The 17,266-nt window shown below is 32.8% G+C and overlaps 5 protein-coding genes and 1 pseudogene across 5 annotated transcripts; all 6 read right to left on the bottom strand.

Annotated features, from left to right (window-relative positions):
- Nucleotides 1–218: 218 nt before the first annotated feature.
- LOC105432080 (4-vinylanisole receptor-like) lies at nucleotides 219–2,625 on the bottom strand. Its single transcript, XM_025219572.2, has 5 exons — nucleotides 1,421–2,625; nucleotides 991–1,090; nucleotides 776–886; nucleotides 518–673; nucleotides 219–436 (listed from the first exon to the last, which is right to left on the bottom strand). Exons 1-5 carry the CDS (start codon nucleotides 2,212–2,214, stop codon nucleotides 383–385), a joined length of 1,215 nt encoding a protein of 404 aa, XP_025075357.2. The 5' UTR covers nucleotides 2,215–2,625; the 3' UTR covers nucleotides 219–382.
- A 421-nt stretch (nucleotides 2,626–3,046) lies between these two features.
- Nucleotides 3,047–5,495, bottom strand: LOC105432090 (odorant receptor 43a-like). Its single transcript, XM_011646717.2, has 5 exons — nucleotides 4,400–5,495; nucleotides 3,889–3,988; nucleotides 3,665–3,775; nucleotides 3,385–3,540; nucleotides 3,047–3,233 (listed from the first exon to the last, which is right to left on the bottom strand). Exons 1-5 carry the CDS (start codon nucleotides 5,221–5,223, stop codon nucleotides 3,180–3,182), a joined length of 1,245 nt encoding a protein of 414 aa, XP_011645019.2. The 5' UTR covers nucleotides 5,224–5,495; the 3' UTR covers nucleotides 3,047–3,179.
- A 273-nt stretch (nucleotides 5,496–5,768) lies between these two features.
- Nucleotides 5,769–8,425, bottom strand: LOC148938312 (uncharacterized). Its single transcript, XM_089076402.1, has 4 exons — nucleotides 7,310–8,425; nucleotides 6,856–6,955; nucleotides 6,645–6,755; nucleotides 5,769–6,523 (listed from the first exon to the last, which is right to left on the bottom strand). The coding sequence occupies exons 1-4, from the start codon at nucleotides 8,134–8,136 to the stop codon at nucleotides 6,269–6,271; spliced, it is 1,293 nt and encodes a 430-aa protein (XP_088932528.1). The 5' UTR covers nucleotides 8,137–8,425; the 3' UTR covers nucleotides 5,769–6,268.
- A 166-nt stretch (nucleotides 8,426–8,591) lies between these two features.
- On the bottom strand, nucleotides 8,592–11,993 carry LOC105432097 (uncharacterized; annotated as a pseudogene).
- Nucleotides 11,994–12,043: 50 nt separating this feature from the next.
- LOC105432107 (uncharacterized) lies at nucleotides 12,044–14,004 on the bottom strand. The gene is made up of 2 exons (XM_089076167.1): nucleotides 12,994–14,004; nucleotides 12,044–12,222 (listed from the first exon to the last, which is right to left on the bottom strand). The coding sequence occupies exons 1-2, from the start codon at nucleotides 13,812–13,814 to the stop codon at nucleotides 12,192–12,194; spliced, it is 852 nt and encodes a 283-aa protein (XP_088932293.1). The 5' UTR covers nucleotides 13,815–14,004; the 3' UTR covers nucleotides 12,044–12,191.
- A 765-nt stretch (nucleotides 14,005–14,769) lies between these two features.
- Nucleotides 14,770–17,182, bottom strand: LOC105432114 (uncharacterized). Its single transcript, XM_011646753.3, has 5 exons — nucleotides 16,057–17,182; nucleotides 15,639–15,738; nucleotides 15,427–15,537; nucleotides 15,173–15,328; nucleotides 14,770–15,003 (listed from the first exon to the last, which is right to left on the bottom strand). The coding sequence occupies exons 1-5, from the start codon at nucleotides 17,025–17,027 to the stop codon at nucleotides 14,950–14,952; spliced, it is 1,392 nt and encodes a 463-aa protein (XP_011645055.3). The 5' UTR covers nucleotides 17,028–17,182; the 3' UTR covers nucleotides 14,770–14,949.
- Nucleotides 17,183–17,266: the final 84 nt, after the last annotated feature.

Raw genomic sequence — 17,266 nt, 5'->3', positions numbered from 1 at the left:
AAGTATGACGCATACAGTATATTTTGCGTTGCAGACGATCGTACAAAATCGTGAACTACTCGATTTACATATTCGATTTGTGAAATATATATATATATATATATATATATATAATATTGTTTTATTCTTTTACATATACAGGAGGAGAATTAAGAAAAATATCCTATTTTTGCATTAATTAAAGATTGATACAAGATAAATGAAAAAATTAACAAATTATAACATTATGAAGGTTTTCTGTGAAATGTATGTTATGCATAATTTTTTTATACAATTTTTATATATGTAATATTCAATAATAATTTTATGTGCAAAATATTTATTTTATTCTCTTCTATACGACAAGTATTATATTTAAGACTAGCATTTTATCGTACAAAATTTACATGGTTAAAGTTCTAAGCATATTCAAATATGCTACAGAAGTTTTAATTACCTAAATTAATTAAAGAATCGTAGTTTGTATTTAAATAACTTGTAATATAATATTATAAACATTCTCTTTTATGATACTTACATCACCGAAAGTTGAGATTGACATATGAAATATCTTTCCTGCGGTGATTTTAATAACTGAGCTCGATCGTAAAATTATTAAAATCAAACCAAGTACATGTTTATGTGGCAACTGGTACCAATTTGTCATATAAGCTGCTTCACCGACCTTTTTACTCTGTCGTAAGATTAAGTTTCTTGAATCAAGACGTCCGTTATTACATATATGAAAGGAATTGACAATCTACAAGATTGACAAAAGTAAATCCGGCTATTTTACCTGTTCTGTAACGAGATCACCGATGTAACAAAAAATAAAAATATTAAACATCATCGACGTCAACACAATAAGGTATGTTATTAAAGTATTCGTACTTTCCTCGTGCCATTCCTGAAAAATAGAGCACGCAAAATTGATATCGTCTGAAATAAAGAAACAAGGTTTCCTCCATCAATTTTTTTGATATATTCACCTTTTCAAGATTTTAAGCGTACCGTAATGGTGTAATATCCTAGCATACATAAGTTGAATGTACATCCAGCTAATTCCACAAGACACACTTGACGCATTATTATTTCCATGCGCGAAAGAAATCTAAAATTGATGCTTGATGAATAATTTTATGCTTTTTAAAACTCGATAGTTTTACCTGTATATGTTTTATAGCAAAAGCATCATCTTAGCAATTTATCATTTTATAATGTCTTTTAGATTAATTATTGCACTTCCGAGAAAACGTTAAAAATCCACGTCACACAGTTTCGCAAAATAATAATTTATAAGAAATCAATGTTATTTTAAATAAATTTAATAATTAATAATTTTACATAAATTTAATTCGATCGTCATTTTCACACTCGATTATTTTCACATAAATATATCTACGAGCTGAATGCATAAAATAATATATTATTGCCATCTTGCCTTAATGCTCGTAGATGACGCTCGACGAGATTCGCCAGTTTTCTCTGGATGACATTGCGTTCTTTTTCCTCAACGAGTTCCTCGAGTCGCGACATTATTACGCCGAGTTGGCCGCATGCGTGCATCGCGAATACCGCGGCGAGACCGCACGCACCGACCGTGGTGTTATTCACCACGAGGGACGAGAGACACTGCAACGTGAACACAACTTCGTACACTGGACTGAATCTGGTGTCCACGATCTTATTAAAAGACGGACAGGGTAAGCGGCCTATCGCGATCGTTTCGTTGCCGATCGTAACGAGTATCGGTGACGTTCCCCTTGCCACATTATAAGAGAAGATACCACCCTGCATGATGAGGGCGCAAACCCCCGCTATAACGCGTCCCATTCTCGCATTCCTCAGCATCAATTCTTGATCGCATTCTCTCTTTGCCATTTGCCAATCGGCTTCCATATGCTCGATGGATTTACGTATCTGTCTCTTTTGATACAATAACGAGCAATAATTTATACCGCCCATGAGCCAGTGACTCGTGGGCCCTACGGCTTTCAACTTTAAACGGACATCTTTCTCCTCAAAGAGGATGTACAGTATAGAAGGCACCACAGTGAGAGCTACCAAAGAATGACACGTTAATCTCAAAAGTTTTGATAAAATCTTTTCGGTTGTCGAACTCGAAGGTAACTCAGGCCAAACGCCTATCGGTTTCAAAATCCAACGATTTAGTTGAAGGCTATAATTGTTATTTCGCCTGTAAACATCTATCTTGGGCTTGTCGGAGGAAACCATTGTGTTTCATTGACGGCGGGCGCGTGAAATACTGATCTCTACTACTGATTGTGCTGTCTCGACAGCAAGCAGTAGTTACGGCAGCGCCTGCGCAGCCACACGGTTCATTCCTCAGAGAAAAGAAGCGCTGCTATGTGGGCTGGCTGCGCATAATCGATATGTATAGTTCCGCAACTTGTTGCATAGAAACTCAACGTAATGTGCACTATACAAACAACGAAGGTAGACAATGATTGAAGTGCTGTCAGTTATAAGTCATAGTTACGTGAAAAAATGATAAATTTTTCATTCGTAAAACATAGCCTTTTACGTTAGAAGAGAAATCTGTGATGTTTTGCATCGTACGTATTATTTAAATTTCTATTGCTTTTAAAAACAACTATATTTTATCTTATTTAATCTTGAGAACAGAAATAATTATAAATATTCCCAAGCAATTAGAAACGATTTAAGAGAGATGTTAATAGGAAACACATAGAAGATTTCATAGAATAGAATATTGTTTTAGCTTACAATTAATATGTAAAAATATGTATATATAATTTGAATATATAAATTGCATATGTAATTTAATTAATTTATCAGTTTTTTTAAATAATATATTATTTTGACAAATATATATGTATTGCTCTTTTAAATACTTATTTAAATTATAATGGAGAAGTTACGTACAGTAGATTAAATTAGAGAATATTTAAAAAAATTAAGTATAGAAAATTTATTAGATTTTTAAATAACTTTAATGTTAAATTAAATTTAATAAGATAAATTTAGTAAGAATTTATTATTAAATTTATTATTACTTATTTATTGAATCTATATTTGTGTCTCATTTTTGTTTTTTTTTCATCAATATAAGATTGGATGAGTAACTGATATGTATTTTACAAAATTGCTGATTCAATCTTATTATTTATTGCAAATACAATTTGTCGATATCACAATTTGTATACAATAAAAATGTTTTAAGAAGTTAATGTACGTAACATATTCAAGTAGGCAATCGACGTCTTAATCACCTATTGGTTTAATGAACGATAATAAATTATGTGAAGGAAAGTATTAAAAAATTATTATATAATACACCAAAATTGCAATTAATTTAATATTAATAAATATTTCAATATTTTTTAAACTTAACTTTTTAAATTTACAATTTTAAATACTTACATCACCGAAGCTGCTTATAGATAAGTCAATAATATTCCCAGCAGTAAGTTTAACTGACGAGTTGGACATTGCGATCATTAGTATAACAGCGAGCGCTTTCCTTCCAGGTAAACGATGCCAATCGATCATATACGATATCTCGCTAACCCTTTTGCTCTGCTCACATGATTGATGAATCAATTTATTAAATGTATCAAATATACGCTTTCCATGTGCATTTGTTGCAATAAGAATTATGGCGCATTGTGTTTTCATATCAAAATCATATATTATATTGTACCTGCTGGGCGACAAGTTCACCTATGTAACAAAATATGAAGATATTGAAGGTGACAGATGTAAGTAAAATAATATATGTTACATAACTTGCAAATTCAGCGATTTCCCATTCCTAGAATTTTAAAATTCCTATTTTTGGAAACACGTATGTTACATATATTGATTCTAAGATCTAATATAGAATAATGTGCTCCATTGTATATACATTTTGCATGATATGCCTACCATGATAATGTAATATCCAAGAAAACATATATTCAAAGTACATCCTATAATTTCCACTAGAGATATTTCGTGCAATACTTTTTGCATTAATGATATAAAGCTGCAAAGCAATGTGGTTGGAAATACAATAGAAAATATATATGATTATATATACAAGTACACATAGTTGGAAAATAAAATATAACAATAATGTAACAATTGAGATTACAGAAAAAAAATAATACATTATTTTTCAATTACTGTATATGCAATTTATTTCCTGAAATTTTCTTATTTGTACAAAAATTTCATTACAATTGTAATTAATAGTATTACAGTGAAAAAAAGCCGTAAGATGAATATAATGAAAATATAATGATATATTGAATTAAATATAATAAAAAAATTAACACCACATTTTAGAAATGTTGTCATAACGGGAAATTCACAATATAAAAATCAAATGAAAAATTCAGATATATATATTTGTAGCAGAGGGATAATTGTTATTTCCTGAACAGAGAGAACTCACCGCATAATTCGCACGTGTTCCTGCACAATTACGGCCAGTCTTTCATCTACATTCTTACACAAATCCTCTCGCCCATCCACTAGATGCACGATCCATTCCATGAGAATTTCTAAACGGCCATAAGCGTGCATCGCCAAAACGGCAGTCAAACTGCAGGCACCGGCCGTGACGGCCTGCGTAGTAAGACCCGATATGCACTGAATCAAGAGAAAGATTTCATTAATGGGGCTATAACGCGTGTCGGCGATCACCCTGGCGACTGGATATCCTAACAGATGATACGACAGGTTGTCCATATCCGTAATTTTGCCCATGCCGATCGGCATGGCGATGTGATAAAACACAGCACCACCATATGACATGAACGAGCAGATCATTACAAGGCGACTACCAAACTCCGCGTTCCTGATCATGATCGCGCGATCACCGTGATGCCACGTGTTCATCCAGTCGCTTTTGATATGCTCGATACAAATACGGATATCGCGACCGCGAATGATCAACGAGATATACTTCATGAGAACCATCGTGCAGAAACTCAGCGGTCCGGTGAATCTCAAAGCGTTGTATGTACCCTCAACTTCGAGTACAACGTAAAAGATGCATGGTATGAAAATAAAAGTGACCAAACCAATGTAGATCACATTTATCAGCAAGCGCACGTATTTTTTTATGAGAGAAGAAGATTCGAGTGCTTTCGGCCAAACACCGATCGACTTCAGTATCCAACGAGTCTTCTGAACACTTAGCCGCACGTACTTCTCATGATCGCACACGACCGCGACTGGGTTTGACTTCTGAACAGTCGGTGATCCGCGCATCATTAAAGCACGGAAGCTCAGACGACACTGATGATCATTGGACGTCGAGGACGGATAGTCATGTCAAGCGCTTGCGCGTTTAGCACGTTTCCAAGAAAAAAGCAACCAGACCATCAGTCATGATAGGAAGTTGAAGGGTGCATTTTATAACCATATTGACTGCTGCGGCAAGAGGGTATTCACTTCTTCCTCTTCCTTGCGTGATATGTTGGTCACTGTTCCATGATAATTCATGCATGAAACTTACGTTTTCTCTCCGCGGATGTTTTCTACGAAATCAATCCGTAAGAAATGTTGATACTATTCTTCGTGTCAATAATTATTTTTATAATATATTAAAACACATTACACATAGTATGTGTGTGTATATATATATATATATATATATATATATATATATATATATATATACACAAAATTGTATATTTTGAAGTTATTTGTATTAGGAATAAAATAAATTTTCAAGAAATGAAATATTAACTTCTTATAACAACAACAACAATGATGATAATAATATAATATTTAATAATATATGATATATGTGTATACTATTTTGTATTTGTATAAGATGAAATTGCCTTTTACAAGAAGTTTATTTTAAATATTTTAATATATTGTTTAAAGACAAAAATGAGAGATATATATTTGTATTATTTATTCGATGATTGGAATTAATCTGTACATAATTTTTTCTGATCGTTTTACTCCTTGTAGACGATTCTTCTGATCTTTGTGTCTACACACACTACACACATTTTGTTAAAAGATGGTAAATCATCTGTCTCGATTGTGTAGTTGTCAATTATTATGATTATTCGACATCGCGATATTATAATAAATAACATCATCAATCTATATTTGCGTCTCATTCTTTTTTCCTTCCTTATTTTGAAAATTGAATGACACAAAATTGCATTCTACAAAGTTGCCAATTTAAACTTATCATTTATTGCAACAAATACAATTTGTCAATACTATTTGTATATAACAAAAACTTTCTAAGAAGTTAGCGTACGTAATATATTCAAGTAGGCAACTGATGTTTTAATCACCTATTGATATAATGAATGATTATATAAGTTATGTTTGAACATATTAAAGAATTATCATAATGTATAAAAATTGCAACTAATTTATGAATACTTGCATCACCGAAACTGCTTATAGATAAATCAATAATATTCCCAGCAGTAAGTTTGATTGGTGAATTAGACATCGCAATCATTAGTATAATAGCGAGAGCTTTCCTTTTAGGTAGACGATGCCATTCGATCATATACGCTACCTCGCTGACCCTCCTGCTCTGTTACATGATTGATTTATCAATTTATTGAATATTTCTGATATATATTTTCTGTTTATAATAATAAAAATTATGTCGTAAAATCCTGTGTTTTTAGATAATGAGAGATATTATATTGTACCTGCATGGCGACGAGTTCACCTATGTAACAAAATATGAAAATATTGAAGGTAAAAGATATAAGTAAAACAGAATATGTTATATAACTTGCAAGTTCGCCAATTTCCCATTCCTGCAATTTTAAAATTCTTGTTTTCGGAAACATATGTTGCACATCGATTCCAAAATCAAAATAATGCTCTGCGTACGTACATTTTGTACGATATGCCTACCATGATAATGTAATATCCAAGAAAGCACATATTCATAGTACATCCTACAATTTCCACGAGAGATATTTCATGCAATATTTTTTCCGTTAGTGATATAAAACTGTAAAGCAATGTACACATGTGGTTGGAAATATAACAATGTAACAAATTTAATCATTAAATTACAGAAGGGAAAACATACCTAAGTTTTATAATTACTTTATAATTACTTTTATAATTACTTTTGCAATTTACTTTTTAAATAAACTTTTCTTGTTTGTATAAATCTTATTACTCTCATAATTAATTATATAGTAAAGAGAAAACCGTAAGCTAATAAAAAATTTAGCATTATATATTTTTAAATTGTTATTACATTTACATGTTATGAAAAGATAAGATTAAAAATTGAATGAGAATTTTGAATGTACACATTTGCAAATAGATAATTATTTAAGTTATTTTTTGAACTTACCGCAAAATTCGCACATGTTCCTGCACAATTATGGCCAGTCTTTTGTCTACGTTATTGCACAAATTCTCACGCCCGTCTACTAGATGCATGATCCATTGTATGAGAATCTCTAGACGACCATGAGCGTGCATTGCCAAAACGGCAGTCAGACTGCAGGCACCGGCCGTGATAGTCTGCGCCGTAAAACCTCCTATACACTGAATGCAGAAAAAAATCTCATTAATAGGACTGTAATGCGTATCGACGATCACTCTCGCGACTGGATACATCAGTGGCTGATACGTCAAGTTACTCTCCTCTTCCATAATTTTGCCCATGCCGATTGGCATAGCGATGAGAAAAAACACAGCGCCACTGTATGTGAAGAATGCGTTCATCACTACAAAGCGACGGCCAAACTCCGCATTCCTGATCATAATCGAGCGATCACCGTGATGCTGCGTGTTCATCCAGTCGTTCCTAATATGCTCGATACAAACGCGAATATCATTTCCGCGTGCTATCAGCAAGATATACTTCATGAAAACCATTATGCAGAAACTCAACGGCCCGGTAAACTTTAAAGTGTTGTACGTGTCCTCAACTTCGAGCACAACGTAGAAAACGCATGGTACGAAAAGAAAGGTGACTAAACCGATGCAGATCACATTTATCAGCACACGCACGTATCTTTTCATGAGAAAAGAAGATTCGAGTGCTTTCGGCCAGACACCGATCGACTTCAGTATCCAACGAGTCTTCTGAACACTTAGCCGCATATACTTCTCGTGATCGCACACGACCGCGACTGGGTTTGACTTCTGAACAGTCGGTGATCCGCGCATCATTAAAGCACGGAAGCTCAGACGACACTGATGATCATTGGATGTCGAGGACGGATATCATGTCAAGCGCTTGCGCGTTTAGCGAGTTTCCAAGAAAAAAGCAACCAGACCATCAGTCATGATAGGAAGTTGAAGGGTGCATTTTATAACCATATTTACTGCTGCGGCAAGAGGGTATTCACTTCTTCCTCTTCCTTGCATGATATGTTGGTCACTGTTCCATGATAATTCATGCATGAAACTTACGTTTTCTCTCCGCGGATGTTTTCTACGAAATCAATCCGTAAGAAATGTTGATACTATTCTTCGTGTCAATAATTATTTTTATAATATATTAAAACACATTACACATAGTATGTATATATATATATATATATATATATATATATATATATATACAAAATTGTATATTTTGAAGTTATTTGTATTAGGAATAAAATAGGAATAAATTTTCAAGAAATGAAATATTAACTTCTTACAACAACAATAGTGATAATAATATAATATTTAATAATATATGATATATGTGTATACTATTTTATATTTGTACAAGATGAAATTGCCTTTTACAAGAAGTTTATTTTAAATATTTTATTATATTATTTAAAGACAAAAATGAGAGATATATATTTGTATTATTTATTCGATGATTGAAATTAATTTGTACATAATTTTTTCTGATCCGTTTTACTCCTTGTAGACGATGCTCCTGATCTTTGTGCACACTTTGTCTACATACACACTACACACATTTTGTTAAAAGATGGTAAATCATCTGTCTCTATTGTGTCGTTGTCAATTATTATGATTATTCGACATCGCGATATTATAATAAATAACATCACCCAATCTATATTTGCAATCTTATTCTTTTTTCCTTCCTTATTTTGAAAATTGGATGACACAAAATTGACATGCATTCTACAAAGTTGCCAAACTTATCATTTATTGCAACAAATACAATTTGTCAATACTATTTGTCAATACTATTTGTATATAACAAAAACTTTCTAAGAAGTTAGTGTACGTAATATATTCAAGTAGGCAACTGATGTTTTAATCACCTATTGATATAATGAATGATTATATAAGTTATGTTTGAACATATTAAAAAATTATCATAATGTATAAAAATTGCAACTAATTTATGAATACTTGCATCACCGAAACTGCTTATAGATAAATCAATAATATTCCCAGCAGTAAATTTGATTGGTGAATTAGACGTCGCAATCATTAATATAATAGCGAGAGCTTCCCTTTTAGGTAGACGATGCCATTCGATCATATACGCTACCTCGCTGACCCTCCTGCTCTGTTATATGATTGATTTATCAATTTATTGAATATTTCTGATATATATTTTCTGTTTATAATAATAAAAATTATGTCGTAAAATCCTGTGTTTTTAGATAATGAGAAATATTATATTGTACCTGCATGGCGACGAGTTCACCTATGTAACAAAATATGAAAATATTGAAGGTAAAAGATATAAGTAAAACAGAATATGTTATATAACTTGCAAGTTCGCCAATTTCCCATTCCTGCAATTTTAAAATTCTTGTTTTCGGAAACATATGTTGCACATCGATTCCAAAATCAAAATAATGTGCTCTGTGTACATTTTATACGATATGCCTACCATGATAATGTAATATCCAAGAAAGCACATATTCATAGTACATCCTACAATTTCCACGAGAAATATTTCATGCAATATTTTTTCCGTTAGTGATATAAAACTGTAAAGCAATGTACACGTGGTTGGAAATATAACAATGTAACAAATTTAATCATTAAATTACAGAAGGGAAAACATACCTAAGTTTTATAATTACTTTATAATTACTTTTATAATTATTTTTGCAATTTACTTTTTAAATAAACTTTTCTTGTTTTCTTTGTATAAATCTTATTACTCTCATAATTAATTATATAGTAAAGAGAAAACCGTAAGCTAATAAAAAATTTAGCATTATATACTTTTAAAATGTCATTATATTTACATGTTATGAAAAGATAAGATTAAAAATTGAATGAGAATTTTGAATATATACATTTGCAAATAGATAATTATTTAAGTTATTTTTTTGAACTTACCGCAAAATTCGCACATGTTCCTGCACAATTATGGCCAGTCTTTTGTTTACGTTATTGCACAAATCCTCACGTCCGTCTACTAGATGCATGATCCATTGTATGAGAATCTCTAGACGACCATAAGCGTGCATCGTCAAAACGGCAGTCAAACTGCAGGCACCGGCCGTGACGGCCTGCGTAGTAAGACCCGATATGCACTGAATCAAGAGAAAGATTTCATTAATAGGGCTATAACGCGTGTCGGCGATCACCCTGGCGACTGGATATCCTAACAGATGATACGACAGGTTGTCCATATCCGTAATTTTGCCCATGCCGATCGGCATGGCGATGTGATAAAACACAGCACCACCATATGACATGAACGAGCAGATCATTACAAGGCGACTACCAAACTCCGCGTTCCTGATCATGATCGCGCGATCACCGTGATGCTGCGTGTTCATCCAGTCGTTCCTAATATGCTCGATACAAACGCGAATATCATTTCCGCGTGCTATCAGCAAGATATACTTCATGAAAACCATTATGCAGAAACTCAACGGCCCGGTAAACTTTAAAGTGTTGTACGTGTCCTCAACTTCGAGCACCACGTAGAAAACGCATGGTACGAAAAGAAAAGTGACTAAACCGATGCAGATCACATTTATCAGCACACGCACGTATCTTTTCATGAGAGAAGAAGATTCGAGTGCTTTCGGCCAGATACCGATCGACTTCAGTATCCAACGAGTCTTCTGAACACTTAGCCGCACGTACTTCTCGTGATCGCACACGATCGCGACTGGATTTGACTTCTGAACGGTCGGTGATCCGCGCATTATTAAAGCACGGAAGCTCAGACGACACTGATGATCATTGGATGTCGAGGACGGATATTCATGTCAAGCGCTTGCGCGTTTAGCGAGTTTTCAAGGAAAAGACTGATCAATCCATCAGTCACAACAGGAAGTCGAAGGGTGCATTTTATAAATCATACTGACTGCTGTACAATGGCAAGAGGGGATTCACTTCTTCCTCTTTTTTACGTGATTTGTTGGCCATTGATTCTCGAATGAACATCTGTAAAGCTTATACGTTTTCTTTCTGCAAATATTTTCTACGAGAACAATCGATAGGAATCGCTGTGTTATCTTACTTTTTATCAATAATTCTTTTCGTAATATATTAAAATATATTGCACATTGTGTATAAAATATTGTGTGTTTTGGAGTATATGAAGATTAAAGTGAGTTTTTAAGAAATTATATATTAATTATTAGAAATAGAATATATGAAGATAGATAAATATATACATATATATATATATATATGATATGACAGTATATATGTGATATACTATTTATATTTATATGTTAAATGAAATAAATTCTTGTATTTATTTCTTTTTCTACTTGCAGATACATATTTTTGCCATTCCTGCATTAATATATTAAATAATTTTATAATAATTTTTTTTATTCGATTTAATAAAATGCGATCATACTCAGAATTTTATTAAAAAATTCAGCAAAAAATTACTGCATATATTTTTTTATTCATTAAATCTACATTTTTTATTCTTCTTACTTTTAATTTGCTGCGACACTGACTGACTAATTAAAATACTATACTAGACATTAATTAAAAATTAATTATCATTTTATGAAATTGCTATTTGTATTTCTTTCTATATATATTACAATGAACACACGCTGTAATTTGTACATTTCGAATTTTTAAGTTAGTGTACGTAACATATTTAAGTAGGCGACCGATGTATTAATCACCTATTTGAATAAATAATACATAAGTTATATGATTAATAAATTTAATAAATATTTTACTTACATTGCCAAAAGTACTAAGAGATAGCTCAATAATATTCGCAACAGTAAGCTTGATGGATGAATTGGACATAGCGCTGATCAGTATGATGGCGAGTCCTTTATTTCCTGATAAGCGATGCCAATCGATCATGTATGATACGTCGCCAATTTTTTTACACTGTTTACAAGATTATTTTTTTATTATTAAATATGTTTAGTTTTAGAAAATATATTATATTATTTAATAGAAAAAGTTAATTTGTAAAATGGAGATATATATTGAGATATATATTTCATAATATTTATTAACTATTATGAAAACCTTAATATATTCTATTGCAAGATTATATTCATACATTATATTCATATATTATACATTAGACATTATATAATTTAACATCAAAACACAGAGGCGTTTCGATAATAAGAATAATACCTGTTCGGTAACAAGCTCGCCAATATAACAAAATATAAAAATATTGAATGCAAGAGACAAAAGTAGAATTATATATATTACTACACTATTTTTATCTTCCCATTCCTGTAACGAAAAAATTTTCATATTCAACAATACACACATATATTGTATATTGTTGAATATTTTAATTGTAACTGTATTTGATCTCTCTGATTTTATTTGAAAAAGAGAGTGATATATTTCGCGACACATATTTGTACATACGATATGCATACCGTAATAGTATAATATCCAAGAAAACACATGTTTAACGTACATCCAAAAATATCTATGAAAGCCATTTCCCGCAAAATTTTGTCCGTTAGCGATATGAAACTGAAATACAACGGACAATACATATTGCAGAAAACAAGAAACGCGATCTCTTTAGGAGTGTTCTAAACATTTAATAATCAATCAAAATATCGAGTACTCTAAGAGAGAGAAAATATAACAACAATTATTAGCGATTTTCATTATATAGTAACTCACCGTAGGATTCGAACGTGTTGCTGCACGATCATCGCCAATCTTTTGTTCATGCTGCTGCATAAATCTTCTCGTCCGTCTATCAAGTGTTTAATCCATTGAGCGAGAACCCTGAGGCGACCGTGAGCGTGCATCGCGAACGTAGCGGCCAAACTGCAGGCACCAGCTGTGATGCAATGCGCGACGACACCTGACAGGCACTGCACTGAAAAGAAAATGTCATTGGCGGGGCTATATCGCACATCGACGATCACCCTGGCGACCGGATACACCAGTGGCCAATATGTCAGATTTCCGTCATCCTCTATGATTTTGCCATCCATGAGCGGTAAGGCAAAGTAGTAAAACGCGGCACCACCGTACATAAAAATTCCACTGATCACTATGAGACGCCGGCCGAACTTCGCGCTCTCGATCATGATGATCTGATCGTCATAATGCCGAGTACTTATCCAGTCGTCCTCGATTTCTTGAATACCTCTACGAATGTCATTCTCGCGACACATCATCGCGGAATATTTCACAATGGCCATTACGCAGAAGAGCAAGTGCCCGAAGAGCTTCACTCTGTGATACACGTCATCGACCTCAAACACCATAAAGACGGCCGCTGGGACAAAGAGGAAAACGATTAAACCGGAGCAAATTGTGTTTAGCAGTAAATATATCAATTTCTCTATCCGCGAAAGATCGTCTGATTTCGGCCAGGCGCCAATCGGCTTCAGCATCCAGCGATTTAGCTGCATGCTCAATTGCATGTCTTTCTCGTCGTGGATAGTCGCGGCCGCGACAGAGCTCGATTTCTGCATGGGAATACTATACATCGTTGAGCCACGAGGACTTAGCAGCTACTAAAAGGATTATGTGAACACTCGGATGCGGAAAAGTTAAGTGCGGCTGCGCCGTTGGCCGTCCCTTCCAGAAAAAGAAAAAGTATCACGACAATGAAGGGTGCATTTTATAGCCATATTGACTTGTATGAAAAGGATGGGGGACATTCAACTCTTAGTCTTAAAACGTATATCTCTCTTGTTCATTAGTTATAAGTGTAAAGCGTGCATTTGCTGCACAATTGTCTTGCGAGCAGTTGAGAACAGAGAGTTGAGAGCAGAGAAGGATCTTCGCGAATCATCTTTTTATAGGTATTACACAGAATATGCATTATGTGCTATTTCTTTTCGGCATTATTTTTCAATTTTTCAATTAAATTTATTTTTCAATTAGATATAAGATAAATTTTATCAATTTGTATCGCAATTATGTATATGTCTACTCTATTATTATGAGCAACTTTTGTGTGATATGAAAACAATTACTCTTCTGTAATAATAATGCATAATAATGCATATTTTTAATATTTAATCACAGAATAGACTCCAAAGATACTACGAAATAAAATACTTTTATATAAATTATTCGTGATAACAATTACATATAACATATATAAAACTGTCAAAACGCGCAATCTTTACGATGACAGCTGCTCATGAAATAAGCGCAGTGAGAAAATTAATTAACATTGTAAAAAATGATAACACTCAACATCGATACATTTAAATATCTTAATTTAATAAAATTTAACTTTTTAAAACGAATATATAAAATAATTTATTTATTTTTTTTTTTCTAAAACTTACGGCGACTGTTACATAAAATAGAAAATAAATATGTAAATTTATAGATACAACATAGTCAAAAAATTATACATTTTGTTTTTTATCTTTCTATTTATGCATGAAAATTGTTGTAAACTGTATATTTGTATCTATATTTATTTTTTGTAATATTTTATGTATGCACATATATATGTTTATATATAATATTCTATGCTTGTATATTTAAATATCAATTAGATTTATATTTGCGATTATTTACGAAATCATTTTATATATATGAAAAATGTTATATATTTTATAATATCTATATAGACAATATTATAAATATTTTATTATACATTTTTTACACAGTTAAAGTGCGAAGCATATTTAAGTATGCGACAGATGTTTTAATTACCTAAAACATTCAATACAAATGATTAATTTACATAAAGTATTACGCATATCGTATATTTAAATTTACATAGTACATAGTACTTTTTATGTACATTCAACAATAGAATGTATATGTAAAAAATTAATTTTATTTCTAGAATTTATATATTCATAATTTTCGTAATACTCACAACACCGAAAGTTGGGATAGACATATGAAATATTTTTCCAGCTGTGATTTTGATAACAGTTCTTGATCGCAAAATTATTAAAATAAGACCAAGAACAGTTTTATGTGGTAATTGATACCAATCTGTCATATAAGCTGCTTCACCGACTTTTTTACACTATTGCGAAATTGCCATTATTGATTTAAATTAATATTTTGTTTAATTGCAGGCAAGCTAATGAAAAAAACTTTTTAGATAAAAGATGATTACTTTACCTGATCTGTCACAAGTTCACCAATGAAGCAAAATATGAAGATATTGAACATCATCGATGTTAGTACCATGACATATGTTATTATAGTGTTCAAACTCTCTTCCTGCCATTCCTGAAAGGACATAAAGTGATAACATTTCAAATTACATTAGGAAATAATGATAGGCGATTTGTCACCTATTTATATTCATCTTTCTCAAATTTTTAGCATACCGTAATGGTGTAATATCCTAGCATGCATAAGTTAAATGTACATCCGACTAATTCCACAAAACATATCTGACGCATAATTGCCTCCATACACGAAAGAAACCTGTAATCGATACATCCAGCAATAGCCGCAACGTTAAAGACTACTCACTATTTTTATTCCGAATATCTCACAGCCGCGATAGTTGCAATTCTGCAAATATGTTATACTTAGAGGAAACGCTATAAAATATTCCTTTTAACAAGTTATATTTCTCTGAACTTTTTGTATAACAAGAAAACATTGCTTTTTACGAGAAATTTATTTTAATATTAAATATTATATTATCTAAAAATCAACAAAAATGTTCTTTTCAAGACACATAGATAGATAATTGAAATTTATCTGTACGTACGTAATTTTTTTTATAATTTGTTTTACCTCAATGCTCGTAGATGATGCTCCACGATGTTCGCCAGTCTCAACTGTAGGACTTCGTGTTTCTCCGTGACGAGTTCCTGGATACGTAACATCACTACGTTAAGTTGGCCGGAAGCGTGCATCGCGAAAACGGCGGCAAGACCGCACGCACCGATCGTGATGTTATTCACTATGATAGTCGAGAGACACTGTAACGCGAGCACGACTTCGTATACCGGACTAAGCCTGGTGTCTACGATTTTGTTGAAAGATGGACATGGTAAACGACCGGTCTCGATCGTCTCGTTGCCGATTACCACGCTTATCCGCGACATCCCTCTAGCGATATTATAACAGATAACACCACCCTGCATGATGAGGGCGCAAACGCCCGCTATAACGCGTCCCACTCTCGCGTTTCTCAGCATCACTTCCCGATCGTGTTCTCTTTTCGCCATTCGCCAATCGGTCTCCATATGCTCGATAGATTTACGTATCTGCTCGTTATTATGCAAGAGCGAGCAGTAATTGATACCGCCCATGATGAGATGACTCGTCGGCCCTACAGCCTTGAGTCTCAAACGGAAGTCTTTTTCCTCGAAGATTATGTATAATATAGAGGGTAGCCAAGTGAAAGCTATTAAAAAATGACACGTTAATCGCAGGATGTTCATCAGGACATTTCTGGTTATCGAGTTTGTCTGTAATTCCGGCCAGGCGCCTATCGGTCTCAGGAACCAACGATTTAACTGCAGACTGTAATCGTTGTCTCGTCTATAAATTTCTACGCTGATGTCGCTAGAAACACGCTTCATACTTGATTCGCGAAAAGCGCACAAGGTACTGATTGCTACTACGACCGCAGTTGTGTTTCTAAACGAAACAGTAGTAACAGCGCCTGCGCAGCCACGCGAGGAGAAAGAACAAATTATTGCATCCCTCGGCTGAGACAGAACGTAATCAATATCTATAGCTAGTCTAACTTGTTGCATGAAATCGTGTGATACACAAGCTGAGGATATTTAAATAAAATTCGTGGGACGGTTTAATTGACAAGTGCCAAATTGCAGTTATTGTTTTTTTTAATTTAACAAGCTCTAATGATTCTATTCTTAATTGTATTGTATGAAAATGCAATATTTTTTTGTTCTTGATATAACGCTCCATATATGAGAAGTTATGCCTTGTCTTTTACACGTATTAAAATGTAATGTTATTATTAATAATATAA

This window comes from Pogonomyrmex barbatus, unplaced genomic scaffold, assembly GCF_055798465.1.
Source record: "Pogonomyrmex barbatus isolate J1 unplaced genomic scaffold, ASM5579846v1 scaffold1, whole genome shotgun sequence".
NCBI classification, from domain to species: domain Eukaryota; kingdom Metazoa; phylum Arthropoda; class Insecta; order Hymenoptera; family Formicidae; genus Pogonomyrmex; species Pogonomyrmex barbatus.
Note: the sequence above shows the minus strand (reverse complement) of the source record. Positions and strands in the feature narration are given on the sequence as shown.

Excerpts from the sequence above, each read along its gene's own strand:
- LOC105432114 (XM_011646753.3), bottom strand. The coding sequence starts at position 17,027 with ATGCAACAAGTTAGACTAGCTATAGATATTGATTACGTTCTGTCTCAG. Across the intron at positions 15,538-15,638 it reads TAGGATATTACACCATTACG|GAATGGCAGGAAGAGAGTTT; the intron begins GTATGCTAAAAA and ends ATGTCCTTTCAG. Across the intron at positions 15,004-15,172 it reads CTATCCCAACTTTCGGTGTT|GTAATTAAAACATCTGTCGC; the intron begins GTGAGTATTACG and ends TGAATGTTTTAG.
- LOC105432107 (XM_089076167.1), bottom strand. The coding sequence starts at position 13,814 with ATGTATAGTATTCCCATGCAGAAATCGAGCTCTGTCGCGGCCGCGACT. Across the intron at positions 12,223-12,993 it reads CAACACGTTCGAATCCTACG|TGTAAAAAAATTGGCGACGT; the intron begins GTGAGTTACTAT and ends TCTTGTAAACAG.
- LOC105432080 (XM_025219572.2), bottom strand. The coding sequence starts at position 2,214 with ATGGTTTCCTCCGACAAGCCCAAGATAGATGTTTACAGGCGAAATAAC. Across the intron at positions 1,091-1,420 it reads CGTCATCTACGAGCATTAAG|ATTTCTTTCGCGCATGGAAA; the intron begins GCAAGATGGCAA and ends CATCAATTTTAG. Across the intron at positions 887-990 it reads TAGGATATTACACCATTACG|GAATGGCACGAGGAAAGTAC; the intron begins GTACGCTTAAAA and ends TCTATTTTTCAG.
- LOC148938312 (XM_089076402.1), bottom strand. The coding sequence starts at position 8,136 with ATGATGCGCGGATCACCGACTGTTCAGAAGTCAAACCCAGTCGCGGTC. Across the intron at positions 6,756-6,855 it reads TTGGATATTACATTATCATG|GAATGGGAAATTGGCGAACT; the intron begins GTAGGCATATCG and ends TTAAAATTGCAG. Across the intron at positions 6,524-6,644 it reads GTGAACTCGTCGCCATGCAG|AGCAGGAGGGTCAGCGAGGT; the intron begins GTACAATATAAT and ends ATCATGTAACAG.
- LOC105432090 (XM_011646717.2), bottom strand. The coding sequence starts at position 5,223 with ATGATGCGCGGATCACCGACTGTTCAGAAGTCAAACCCAGTCGCGGTC. Across the intron at positions 3,541-3,664 it reads GTGAACTTGTCGCCCAGCAG|AGCAAAAGGGTTAGCGAGAT; the intron begins GTACAATATAAT and ends TCATGTGAGCAG. Across the intron at positions 3,234-3,384 it reads CTATAAGCAGCTTCGGTGAT|GTGATTAAGACGTCGATTGC; the intron begins GTAAGTATTTAA and ends TTAAACCAATAG.